The sequence below is a fragment of the Dermacentor andersoni genome, chromosome 2 (genome assembly GCF_023375885.2).
Source record: "Dermacentor andersoni chromosome 2, qqDerAnde1_hic_scaffold, whole genome shotgun sequence".
NCBI classification, from domain to species: Eukaryota; Metazoa; Arthropoda; class Arachnida; order Ixodida; family Ixodidae; genus Dermacentor; species Dermacentor andersoni.
Genome location: NC_092815.1, coordinates 87,271,861 through 87,285,222, shown reverse-complemented (window position 1 = coordinate 87,285,222; position 13,362 = coordinate 87,271,861). Strand labels below are relative to the sequence as shown.

General features: G+C 43.8%; 2 protein-coding genes across 3 annotated transcripts in view; both read left to right on the top strand.

Annotated features, from left to right (window-relative positions):
• LOC126541689 (uncharacterized) overlaps nucleotides 1-11,447 on the top strand; it is a 32,653-nt gene extending 21,206 nt beyond the window's left edge. The window contains exons 5-8 of the mRNA XM_072286465.1: nucleotides 2,144-2,263; nucleotides 3,218-3,272; nucleotides 3,360-3,391; nucleotides 10,543-11,447. Coding sequence (XP_072142566.1) covers nucleotides 2,144-2,263; nucleotides 3,218-3,272; nucleotides 3,360-3,391; nucleotides 10,543-10,581 — 246 coding nt within the window. The 3' untranslated portion in view covers nucleotides 10,582-11,447. The remainder of the gene's footprint in view (nucleotides 1-2,143; nucleotides 2,264-3,217; nucleotides 3,273-3,359; nucleotides 3,392-10,542) is intronic.
• The window catches only part of Hacl (2-hydroxyacyl-CoA lyase), a 46,113-nt gene continuing 43,598 nt past the window's right edge, over nucleotides 10,848-13,362 (top strand). The window contains exon 1 of one of the 2 annotated variants that reach the window (XM_072286466.1): nucleotides 10,848-11,084. In XM_072286466.1, the coding sequence (XP_072142567.1) occupies nucleotides 11,028-11,084 (57 nt within the window). In that variant the 5' untranslated portion in view covers nucleotides 10,848-11,027. The remainder of the gene's footprint in view (nucleotides 11,085-13,362) is intronic. The other variant, XM_050188578.3, reaches the window with a different exon arrangement.

Sequence of the window (13,362 nt, the reverse complement as noted above, 5' to 3'; positions counted from 1 at the left end):
TCTATGGGATCTAATGCGCGCGCTGTTGCTTTGTCTCTGCGTGTAGTAGTTGAGAGAGCCAGTTTAAGGGCAGAGTAGTTGGAAGGCATACTTTCTAGGAAAAATGGCCGCTCAAGGAGAAGAGCGAACTCGAGCGGCTTTAGAGGCTAGGAAAACTGCCTTAAAATATTTAGACTTGAGGGAAAGCTTCGTTAGCAAACGATAGCACGGCAATCAGCACTCGAATATAATTTTAACCCTAATACTAATTGTAAATATTCATCTCATCTATGGGATCTAATGCGCGCGCTGTTGCTTTGTCTCTGCGTGTAGTAGTTGAGAGAGCCAGTTTAAGGGCAGAGTAGTTGGAAGGCATACTTTCTAGGAAAAATGGCCGCTCAAGGAGAAGAGCGAACTCGAGCGGCTTTAGAGGCTAGGAAAACTGCCTTAAAATATTTAGACTTGAGGGAAAGCTTCGTTAACAAACCACAAATACCAACAAACACAACAAACAAACCACAAATAATTCATTACATTACCTTTTCATTTGACTATTTCGGAAGAAGACTCAAGATGTCATCAAAGCACGTGGTGGTTATATCATGGTACGAGATACTACCTGGCATGTGCACATACACTATGGCTATACTATAGCCCTGCTACAGAAATCTGAGTCTATTCAGCACTCGAAGGGACAAGAGGGGAGAGTGTGTCCCTCTGCGTTTTCAAGAACGGTGCACAATTAGAATGGCCGAATTGACAGCTTTTGGCGGTGCAGTCATTGTATGGCGCCAGGCTGACTGCCAGCCTCTTAAGTTGTTTGTGATATCACATGATCACCACCTCCCCTTTTGGTGACGTTGTTGAGTCACCTTTTTCTCATCCGAAGCTGCGCTGTGCTTGGCGTGCATCTTGAATGAGCCGTTTAAAAGGTGTTGTTTAAATATTTGTGAGGCACTCTCGAGAAATTTAGCCTTTGTATAATTATAAAGTTGACAACTACCTAAGAATGCAAAAAAGCACAACACAACACTTTCATGTCAGTACTTCTTTAAGTAATTGTGGCTTCTCAGCTATGGGCAGATCTGTGCGCTGTCGCAAAAGCTGCACTTTGTTGAAAAAAAGCACGAACTTATTCGGGGAACATCAGCTGCGTCCTTTGAGGTTGGTTCTTGTGGCTCCAGGGCAATGTCCTCACACAATTATGAGCCTGTTTAGGCACTTCCTCGATTATTGTTTCTATGGTGTCAGCCTTGCAGGTTTCCACAACGTCATCTACATTGGCACAGCTGTTTCTGTCCACAGACACAGCCTTTCCTAGTTGTGTGGCTGGTGGACTCACCTCCTCCAAGCATGCCAATCTGGACCTCTTACTGAGCTGAATAACAGGGATCGATGTCAGCTGCTGAAGTTTGGGTTGATTGAATTTCTGGTTTAAGGGGATTTTTTTTTATTGGGTCAATGGGAAACCAAATAAACATTCACGTGTTGTCCCTCTAATGAAATATTCGGCTTATCTGGTAATGGTTTTAAATGGTAGTCACTCTAGCTTCAAAAACAAAATGCAAGGCATCATTGCCTTTGTTTCCTTGTTAACATAAAGAAGAGAAAAAGACTCGAGAGATGGCCTGCCTATGCTTCTTGCTGGGAGAAAGGTGGGATGGAAATCGCATGTCACATGGCTGTGAACTTCGTTTTGTGAGTAAGCACTATTAGCAAAGGCATCACAGTTGCTAGCAGTGGGGCTTGACATCAGAGTGCCAAGCTTACTCCAACTTACCCTCTTGATGTAGACTAGTGGCAGGGGTATTCGTTTGTTACAAGAAGCACAGTGGTAAGCAATAGAGGCTGTAGCGCTGCACAACAAAGCAGTGCCCATGCAGCATGGCAGTGCACACACATCTGGCTTCACGAAAAATGACATCACAGCCCTTCTATTTTCTTTTCTCAATATGGGTCACTCACTCCTTTGATATCTATGCCTGTGTTTTCCATTGTAGTCTCCTGCATTTATTGTTATTTCTTTTTCTTTTTTTTCTGTTACTGCAACTATGTGCCTTGTCCAAACATAGAACTTCTGCACATGGCATTCTTGATGTTGTCTTTTCGTATTAAAGTTACTTTTAGCACTGCTAAGCTCACATATGTATCCTTCGCGTTTCAGTCTCTGACAGCGGCGACCTCGCCTGTTCACGTGACCACCTCGTCAGCATCTCCACGTTTGTGTACTGGTTCACTGCCAGACAAACGCTACCAAACATCAAACATGGGAATCCTTCAGAGGGTGTGTCTTTGTTTGTACTCAGTTTTCTACATGAGAGGAATATATGCAAAATGCACAAGTTCATTTTCTTACTCAAGATATGCATGCCCAAGAACAGATAAACTCTTTGGCTGTTTTGATGGGCTGAATAATGTGAACTTGCATCAAGGAAATTACTGAAGGATGCACATTAGGTTGCACATGTATAACTTCAAACAGCTTAAAGCTTGTGTAAGGCATAGCTGTAGGAGAAAGTTGATGCTGTAAAGTTATAAGCACCGTTTGTCATGACTATTGATATAATCATTCAAGAATTACTTAGTGACTGTACTTACATTTTATTAGTGGAGCAGGGAGGCTCATCTCAGAGCCTCCCTCAATCTGTACTTACATATTGAACTTAGCCCAGTTTTAGCTTCCTTCTGTTACTATAGTGAGAGCAAACATACACATCTTCATGTTAGAAAACCAGTTTCTAAACCATCGCAAGGAGTCGCCATCCACCGGACTGTTTGAAGAGCTGTGCTCTAGCAGTGAGCAATAAGTTATGTTACTGATAGGGTTTATATGTAAGCCAGTGCAACCTGTCAAATGCTTAGCAAAGATGTGTTTGAAATGTGTAGCAGCACCTGACCCTAATATGATAAACTCCATGAGAGATCATGCCACGTAAAAAAAATTTATATTGTTAGCAGCGTAGACATGAGACCTGAAACTTAGGCATGTGCACTTTGTCCTTGTTGAGAGAGCATTGCAGTGCATCTCGCAATTCCAGGCCCATCTTGCAGCAACAGAAGGACTCTGATTACATTAATGAACCCAAGCCTTGTGCATGCTTCATTACCTCATTAATATTGCAATATCAAAACTGCTTAGTAATAAACTTCACAAAAACTTCAGTGCTGTCCTTAAAGTATTGTGGTGAACATTTGTGCCATACCCCTCCTCAGAGCTGGTTTGTTGTGTGCTTTTCAGGCGGGTCTCGATCCCATGGTAAAGCCTTCCAAGCCTGTAGTCATCAAGCATACGGGTAATGCACTATGTCATCTTATGCCCTTCCCCTTAATTGTTATACATGCAGCGACAATTAAGTTGATATACTTACTATTGGTTTCAGTTTCCACAGAGGCTGATGATCAAAGCGTCCCTGTAAGTATCACATATTCTTGCTTGAAGACAGCAATTTAATTGTTTGAAAAGGTTTGGTTACTATAATAGAGCAAATGGCCAGGATCTCACAGCTCCCCAAGAAAAAAAAATTTTACTCCTGAACCACATCGCCGGTGCATGACCGTGACATCATAGATCTCAAAGCATTTTGTCACATTGACCTTACCTGAGCAGAATTTTAATAAAGTTGTTACCACCACCATCATTTTGGCGCACTTGGGATGCTGTTGTGCAAAAAAAGAGTTCTAAAGACCCTCTGGTTGAGTTTTATTTTTATAATGTATTGTAGTTACCGATAAATGTATGCATACTTCTGAGTAAATACTGTTCAAATGTATGATGCCAAAACTTGTTAGTGCCAGAGCCCTAATTTGGCATTGCCGTGCTTGTTTATGGTGTGCTGACGTATTTTCGATTCTTCATTTTTTGCTTTAAATGAAAGTATAAACCTCAGAAATAAAAAAAAATATTCGCAAAACCTCATGACGCCCTAAATAATTTATTGCGCTACTTTTTGTACCGTAAGTTTCGTTTCTGCTGTGTTGTGATCTCACGACGCAGAAGTTAGTCACGTGGGAGCAAGATATTGCGACTTGACACTTGCTCTGGCTCACTCAGTCGTCTGCTGTGCTGCAATATCAGCCGTTGCGAGTAGCAGCTTAGAATGCAACCTAATGAGCCGCAGCTATCGAATGTAAAAACTATGGTGGCATATCCAGGGTGTCTACCAACCGGGAATTCTCAGAGATTTCGAATAGTCTGGAAATACACAGGGAATTTTTGCTTCTATCAGGTAAAATTAGGTGTGACTTTATTGAAAGCGAACGAAAGTCGCGGTAGTGCTGGCTCAAGTAACAGAGGGATCTTAACGAGTCGTATTTTGACGCCGTGTCGTCGGCTGAAGGAGTTTTACAGTGTGCAATCAACGACCGACTTTCCGGGCGCGCGATAATTCGTGCAGCTTCGCGGGGCCACCACGTACCCCATAGAGTCAATAGAGAGCTTTAGTTTAGGGGACGCAACCGGCTTGCGTACGTAAGAACTAGGGGCGACGGTACTGCGCATGCGCAGACCGCTACGTCTACTTGCGTCCTTGGGGCGGCCGAAAACATCGCTACCCCTAAGCAGTCACGTTACCTGCGTGACTCTCGAGGTGTACGAGAACTTACGAGTAGTTAGCGGGTAGATAATCCGATAAATCTTTCGCCAAGTGTCGACAGACGTCATTTTTATATATATTAGAGAGGTTAAGCGTGTCCGGTATTTGGTTAAACGCAGGCGGACAGGGCACTGGGGCGGGGGAGTAAACGGGAGCGATCTACATGGTGCATCCACCTGGTGGCCTAAAGCTCAAACGGACAAAAACAGCTAATATTGCTGTAACCAAGTCTATTCTATCTCGCTGCTGGTGTGAATTTTCGGCACTGGCGTAATCGTGTTGCTGCCAAAAGTTTACATCCGCGTACGCAAACGCACCCAAGCGCTAGGGGCCCCAACGCCTCGCGTCCCCTAAACTAAAACTCCCTAATAGAGAGTTTTAGTTTAGGGGACGCAAAGCGTTGGGGCCCCTAGCGCTTGGGTGTGTTTGCGTATGCAAGCAGAAACACATTATAGGTTAGCGGCCCCAAACGCAAGCCGCAGTGAGGTTGCAGGCGCTCGCAGCGCCATCTACGTCTGATCTTTGCTGCGTTATCATTTTTTAAAATATGAAATCAAGCATATGAAGTAAAGCACATAAAACCGTTCTTATTAAAAGCAGTTAATAGAGAGGTTTAGAGTTTGCGGTATTTAGGTAAACGCAGGTTGTGGCGTTGGGGCGGAGCCATGAACGGGAGCGGCCTGCATGGTGCAGCCACCTGGTGGCGCAAAGCTCAAACAGACAAAAACAGCTAATATTGCAGTCATAGACTTTCTCACTACATTACCTAGAGGAAAATCTGGCGCAGCTGCGCTGTGGTATGGCACAGCTGGAAACAGAGTAAAATGAATTTGATTTATAAAGGGAAAGGTGATGAGAAGAACATAATATCCTTCCGACCAATTACGATAACATCAGTTATATGTAGGCTGGCGATGGAGGCGGTGAAATTAAAAATGCAGTCATGGGTAGAAAGTAATAGAATACTCGGAGAACTTCAGAACGGGTTCAGAAGTGGTAGGCGGTTAGATGATAGCCTGTTCGTGCTTATCCAGTGCATAGAAATAGCTAAGACGGAAAATAGACCTCTGTATTTAGCCTTCCTGGACATAAGTGGTGCATACGACAACGTGAATAGGGAACTCCTGTGGAACATATTAAAAGCTGAAGGTATCGGTCATGAGGTAATTGATTTTCTACAGGAAATATATCGAGAAAATAATGTTGAAATAACATGCGAAGGAATTAAGAGTACGACAACTGTCGAGGTTCACAAAGGATTAAGGCAAGGTTGTCCTCTATCACCGCTGCTGTTCATGCTTTATATGATAAGCATGGAAAGAAGGTTACAACGAAGCAATCTAGGGTATAATTTGTCGTACAGATTAGGCGAAAATCTTGTTGAGCAACGACTACCGGGTTTAATGTATACGGACGATATTGTACTGTTAGCAGATAGCCAGGAAGATTTGCAAACTCTGGTTAATTACTGTGGAGACGAAGGAGACAGTTTAGGTTTCAGTTTTAATGCAGCTCAGTCCGGTGGGATGTTTTTCAACGATACCACTGATCAGGAGCTTACAATACAAGGCCATGAAATACCCCGAGTGGCCGAATACAAATATCTCAGGGTATGGATAAACAAAGGGCAGATGTACACGAAAAAGCACGATCAGTCTCTCATAGCAAAAGGGCGAAGAGATGCCGGGATAATGAAACATAGGGCATTGTGGGGGTACAACAGGTATGAGGTACTGAGAGGTATTTGGAAGGGAGTAATGGTGCCGGGGTTTACTTTCGGGAATGCGGTCCTGTGTTTAAGGGCATAGGTTCAGCCGAGACTAGAAGTAAATCAGAGAGCTGTGGGAAGGTTAGCACTAGGTGCCCACGGGAAAACCACAAACGAAGCAGTACAGGGAGATATGGGCTGGGCATCGTTCGAAGCACGGGAAGCTCAGAGTAAAATCCTATACGAAAAACGTCTGAGGAAATTGGACGATAACAGGTGGGCAGCTAAGGTGTTTAAATACCTATACAGAAAGAGCATTGACTCACAATGGCGGAAAAGAACTAGGAAGCTAACCAGTAAGTATGCCAGACACGAGGACGAAGAAAGACAGAGCATTAAACGACAGGTTAAAAATGCGGAAGATAAAAAATTGGATAAATTCAATGAAAAAAGAAGCATAATGTGGAACTATATCGATACTGGAAACAGCAGATCAGGAAGGAAGCGTTTTATGATAACTCAAGAGGCAGTGCCCTACTCTTTGAAGCTAGATCAGGATGTCTTAGAACGCGGAGCTATAAAAAAGAAATTTAACGAAGAAGAAGAAGACACATGTACTGTGTGTGGTAAATATGCAGAAACAATGGAACACCTCATACTAAAAATGTGATGGTATCAAGCCCGATGTCGATGCGGCCACAGTCACCCTTCCTGAGGCCCTAGGGTTCAGAGATGATAATAGTCATGTAAATAAATATGCGGTGGAAATTAGCAAAAAGGCGATTGGAGGATTGGTGGCTCAAAAGCAGAGAGGTGACATGAGGTTAAAAGGGTAGGAAGACTTATTTAAAGAAAATCGAGAAATTCAATAACACAACACAAATAAAAAATAAAAATTAAAGGCAAAATAAAAAATCTGAGCATGGTGGTAACTGCCATCGCCCCGTTTCAAAGGGGATGCCCCTACCTTCCATCCATCCATCCATCCATGCATGGGAATGCCGGTACATTGTGACTTCGGATTGGCATCGTTCTCGGGGAGACAGGACGCCTTGAAGACGCTCTTGGCAAGCACCGTTCCGTCTGTCGCAATGATTCATTTTCTACTAAAACAGCACGTGAAAAGCTGCTTGGTTTTATTATTATGCAAAAGACATGTTTTGTTTAACTATGAGAACTTGTTATGTGTGTACGATTATATGTTAAGTAAAAAGTATCTGCGGGCCGCTAAAGTTGGAGGACAGACAAGGTTCACAATTGCTTCGAAACAGTTTGTCGTCTGTTCTTGCTTTTGTTCGCTTCGTCATGCATTGTAGGTGAGTAAAGATGTAATATGCGTGAATGGAAACATTTTATGAAGATTTTACTGTGAGAACGCGTTATTTGTGTAGCCATATCCACATTTTAGACGAAGCCTCGTACAACACCAGCCAACACGAGCCTCGCAGACACATATACCTCATTCCCATGACGGCACGGTGCCCACTTAAGAAACTCCCATAGACGGTGGCGCCAGATTTCCCTCTAGGTGTTATAGTGAGAAACTATGATTGCAGTAACCAAGTGTATTTTACTTTGCTGCGGGTATGAATTTTCGGCAGCAACATAATTACGCCAGTGCCAAAAATTTGCACCAGCAGCGAAGTAGAATAGACTTGGTTACAGCAATATTAGCTGCTTTTGTTCGTTTGAGCTTTGCGCCGCCAGGTGGATGCACCATGCAGGACGCTCTAGAGACGCTCCCGTTCATGGCTCCGCCCCAACGCCCCAGCCTGCGTTTATCCGAATTCCGGACACGCTAAACCTTTCTAATATATATAAAAACGACGTCTGTCGACACTTGGCGAAATATTTGTTAGATTATCTACCCGCTAGCTACTCGTAAGTTCTCCTACACCGCGAGAGTCACGTGGGTAATGTGACCACTTAGGGGCAGCGATGTTTTCGGCCTGCCAAACAACCCAAGGACGCAAGTAGACGTAGCGGTCGGCGCATGCGCAGTACCGTCGCCCTTAGTTCTTGCGTACGCAAGCCGCTTGCGTCCCCTTTTCGGCCGCCAGATCCGCTGGCAGCCGTAGCCACTATACCGCGGCAAACGCTAGGCCGGTGCTTTGACGTTCGCTGTTAAGCTTCTTGCTGTTCAGCGCCATGTTTTTCATTGAAAGAATTCGCCGCTGCCAGCAACGGCACCGACTTCGCCTTTTTGGTGCTCGCGATGGGCTTCAAAGCTCGGAAAGCACGGCGCGTTGCAGAATGCCATGTCCCGAAAGTCAGCATCGTCTCAATGAAGCAATGTCACGCGCTAAAGCATACGCGAAAGTATTGCAGTGAAGCATAATAAGCGTACGAAGGCGCTATTATCACGGGACACAGTACGTATTCCTTAGTTGTACACGCGTCTACCCGCCATCTCCTGTCACAGTACGAGCACCGATATGCTTAATAAGTGTACTGGCAGGCCTTTTCAGACGTGCCTGTGGCGATTTGACCCCTTAAGTGCAGTAAAAGTCGGGCATTCATTTTCTCGGAATTGCCTGATTTTTCGGACGTTTTCGCGGCCCCTAGGGAGTCCGAAAAATCAGACTTTGACTGGAAAATTGACCAAGAGGATCCTTCAAATGGTCTGTGGGACGAACGCGCGGTGGGAGGAGGACATGAACAGAAATGACTTATGCATTGAGGAATGAACAGGAAAGCGTGCCGCCGCTTCTTTCAAGGAGCTTGAGTGTTGACTGACGCCGAGATGCAGGTGTCCCTCATCCAAACCGCAATAAACTCTTTAAAGCAGTGAAACGCAACACTGAGGCGTTGTGCGCGGGAAGAGAGTGTCGGGGCAGTTGAGGTTGACCCACCAGCTGTTCAGAGAGAACGCTACTTGCGACAAAGTTCGGGCCTTATGCCAATAAGCTTGCTATCAGGTGATAGAAATAGCTCACATCCCCTTAGGTCACGCTGTCCACATTTCTGGACGCGGCCTATTTTTGCCGTTTCTGTGCAATGGTATCCCCTTAGGTCACGCTGTCCACATTTCTGGACGCGGCTTTTGCCGTTTCTGTGCAGTGGTAGCAAGGAATAGAGCACAGACATGAAGCTTATTGAACAATCTGATGACCTAAAATACTTCCATTTTACTTCAAAGCTATATGTATCATTAGAGAGTACTGCTTTGGTGAAGGCACTACCGTGTTTTACGCGACGTATGACCTGTAGAATGTCGGCAGCAGCCTCAAAATATATGCATTTTCTTTCTTGACATGCTTGAAGCCAATGAATAACTTGTGCATGTAATTCGAGCAAAGGATCTAATCATTTTTATGAAGAAACTTAGCATGACTGGCTTTAAATTATTCAAATACTTAGTTACTCTGTAATTACGATGACTCGCAATAAAACGCTACAAGAGTCATTTTGTTCCTTTCAGTGGAGTCTCAAGCAACATCTATGTTTCATGCATGTATCGACAGTCATTCATAATTCTTGGCTGAAGGAGATGTTCGAAAATATTTATTTCCACATGCATGGATCTCCTTTTTATTCGTATTTGTTAATGTTCAATTCGATTAGCAATGAGTCTTACTAACTCTTTAAATGTATTTTTTTTTCGCTGTGCACTTTACTAACACCTCTCTTCTGATTTATTTTTGAAAAAAATAAATGCTACACCTTACTATTCAAACTGAATTAAGTCGTTTTGTTTATCTATTAGCATGATTACTAGAAAGTCACAGCATCGGGCAACAAGGTGTCAACCTGTCTTGACATAAAACAAGGTTCTGTGTCAGTTAGGGAATTTTGCAAAGCCGCTCAGGGAAAACCTGGAAAACTCAGGGAATTTGGAAATCTAAACTTGGTAGACACCCTGCATATTAGAACACTAACCGCAATATCTTGCTCCCACGTAACCACCACATTCATAATGGCGTCACGATACATTAAAAACAAAACCGAAACTGGCTGTGGCGCTCTGAGGCTTGCCAATATCTTTCCGGAGTTTGGAGGTCTAGGAACTTCATTAACGAAAAAAAAAAATAAGAACAGTTGCAAATATATGATCTCAGTAGGCGTAACCTAACATAGATAACTGTTTGGGCATTCTGGTAGGACATGAACGCAGCTTTTTTGCGCTCGTGTGTCCCTCGTCTTGTGCGCAAAAAACTGCCTAAAAATAGAACTGAACATTCCTTTCTAGTGTATATTCGACAAAATGTTCCTTTGTTTGTGTGTGGCTGATACTATAGTGCATTACTTTGTACATATTTGCAGGAAATGGAGGCATCTGTAATCCAAGTCATCCGCCACTGACCGTCGCCGGTGCTTGTCATTCAAGTGCTGTCATGCCGTGCTCAAATCAATGCAACTCGCTCAAGTACCATGTAGTGAAACTTGAACGCAGGCCGCCATGTAATAGCAAAGTTTTTGCAAGGCGCCGAAATGTTTCTGCGGCATGCGCGCTGTTGAAGTAATGTAATGGAACGTAATGACGCGCTATCGTTGAGAGAGATAGCCTCTTCGCCTTGCTGCGATAAACACCACTCAACACATTGGCCTCCGGTGCTTCTCTCAAGGCTGCTGGCCACATTGACAGCGCGCCAACGGCGGCGATTGTCGTCCGCTTGTCGCCGGGGTCTGAAACGTAGTTTATGGTTTAGCGCGTTAAATTCGTGTCGTCATAAAGTTAACCTTAAGTCGGTGAGACGCATTTTTTGTGCCGGTTGTCAACGTACAAGACACGCAAAAGTTATTACACCATGGCTGCCAAGACGATCGACGGTGCTCGAGTGGTCGTCGAAGCCCTCCGGAAGCAGGTGACCCCTAAAGAAATTTTCCTCGTATGCTGGGTCGCAAGCTAACGTACTCGTCTTGTCGCTTTTCGTTTATTATGCTTCCTCCAAATTCGCAGCAAGAAAGTGCAACCCTTCAGCTTGGCGTTGTATGCTTGCCTCCATTCTGACAGTAGCTGAGCACCGGTTGGACCGAGGTTACTGACCCCTCCACGACGCTTATTAAATCTTCGCCTATCTTGACCGTGCACTCGCCGCTTTCAACTGTAGTTTTATTTTTATTTTATTTTTTGTTACTTGACTATACTGGTATTAATTTTCATATTTCCTGCACAGATGCAATTATGTTTTATCCTTACGCACAAATAAAAAGATTTGTTTCTTCGACATGCGAATGAAGTCTCGTTTTTATGAGATTGCGTCGTCTACCATCGCTCGTCACTTCACTTCGTACTGCCTTCGCGGTCCGGCGCGCAAGAATTTTGTGTAGCGAACAGCCTTCATTATCTCCCCAGCTTATGTCCGTCAAAAAAATAGATCGCCACTGCCTCATCTAAACTCAAAACCTTACAGGATCCGCTGGGGATGCGTCCGCCCTGAAAGCGCCAGTTGCCGCTCGCGATTCTCCCTGTGACCATCACCCCATTCCTGCAATCTAGGCGGCGAGGAAGTTATTTTTTGCAACATCTGTGCTCCAAAAGCTTTTGCTGCTGTGTGTACTACGCGTTTTTTCTAGGAACTATTTACTTCTATCACGTACGGCCTATAGGTTGTTACAAACTACCTTGTGCGCTCTTCTAGGATAATTAAACAAAAATATCGCATTAATCTGGTATTGCGTATATGATAAGCCTTGAGTGAAGTATGTGTCATATTTACTATGTGATTGAGAGAAAACAAACAAAAAAACGATCTAGTGGCAACACTCAACTGCCATATTTTGCATACAACACGTTTTGTACCATGTTAAATACGACCAAATGGCAATTTAACATGTGAATAAAGTATGTATGTCATGTTAGCATAGCTTACCTGCATGTGGCAGCTGACATATTGAGCCAGCAGGATATGCAAGTGGATTTTGAAGCTCACCGGAGAAGACCTCCTATACGGGGACACCTTGAATGTGCAACATTTTAGCACATTGGGAAATTCTGTGATATTTGCTAGTTTCTGTGGCACAACTGGTACAGTGGTATAACATACAGTATCCCTTTTTAAGCACCATGAGCATACAGTAACATGAAGAATGGTTGGAATGGTTATTGTACAGCTATGGCCACACATCATGAAAAATGTCCGAAAGGTCATTTCTGTGGGCCTTGCCTAGCAGTGAAGTGAATGTGAGACATCATTACGTTAAGCACGGACATTGCACAACCAAACATGCAAAGCAGATGTACTGAAGGAGTTAATTTCTTTAATTTGAAGAAGTAGCATGATGTTGGAGCTTGGGTGAGTTGGTAAAACATCTTGCCATTGGATAGTGCAAAAGCCATAATACTTAGCAAAAGGACGGATAGGTGGGCTAGTTGGTAATGCATTATAACAATAACTTGGAGCGCTAAAAACACAAAGGACGTAGAAAAAGAAATGCACACCACACTTGCGCACTCGCAACTGATGTTTTGTGCACGTATGGAAAAAAATACACCTTTCTCTATTGTAAAATGAACGCTTCGTGCATGTCAAGACGACGTACAAAAAACAGCATGCATCTAGGGCACGTGTGAACATCAATTAGTAAAATCGAATTCTTTATGTAGTAATGAGGATGGTTGGCTTAAACACAGCGCAGCGTTTTTGGTGATATAGGCATCCAAAATTTCTTATGTGGTTTGATTAGGGTTACGGAACAAAATGACTGTGTTTTCAAAAATGGGCTTACAAGGACACAATTTGCAATGTAAGGCGAGAGGAGATGATGGCGCGCCATTTAATGAATTTCTGTGCTCTCTCAGGCATCTGTTGACACATCTGCCTGTTTGGCCAATTTACATATTACCACAGCTTAGGGGAATTTTGTATACTCTTAAGAGACAATCGACAAAATGTCTTGCGCATGTCTTGACATGCGCGAAGCGTCCATTTTCTATACATGTGCTTTTCCATATGTGCATTAATCAGTTGTGAGTGAGCGCGTGTGGTGTGTGTTTCTTCTGCGTCCTTTGTGTTCGTATTGTGAATAAAACCGCTACATAGATAGGACGGGGGGGGGGAGAGAGACAACACAGGATGGTACTTGCAACTACTGCCCTGTTGCGAGTACTGCCTCGTGTCATCGTCTCTCTCCCATCCTGTG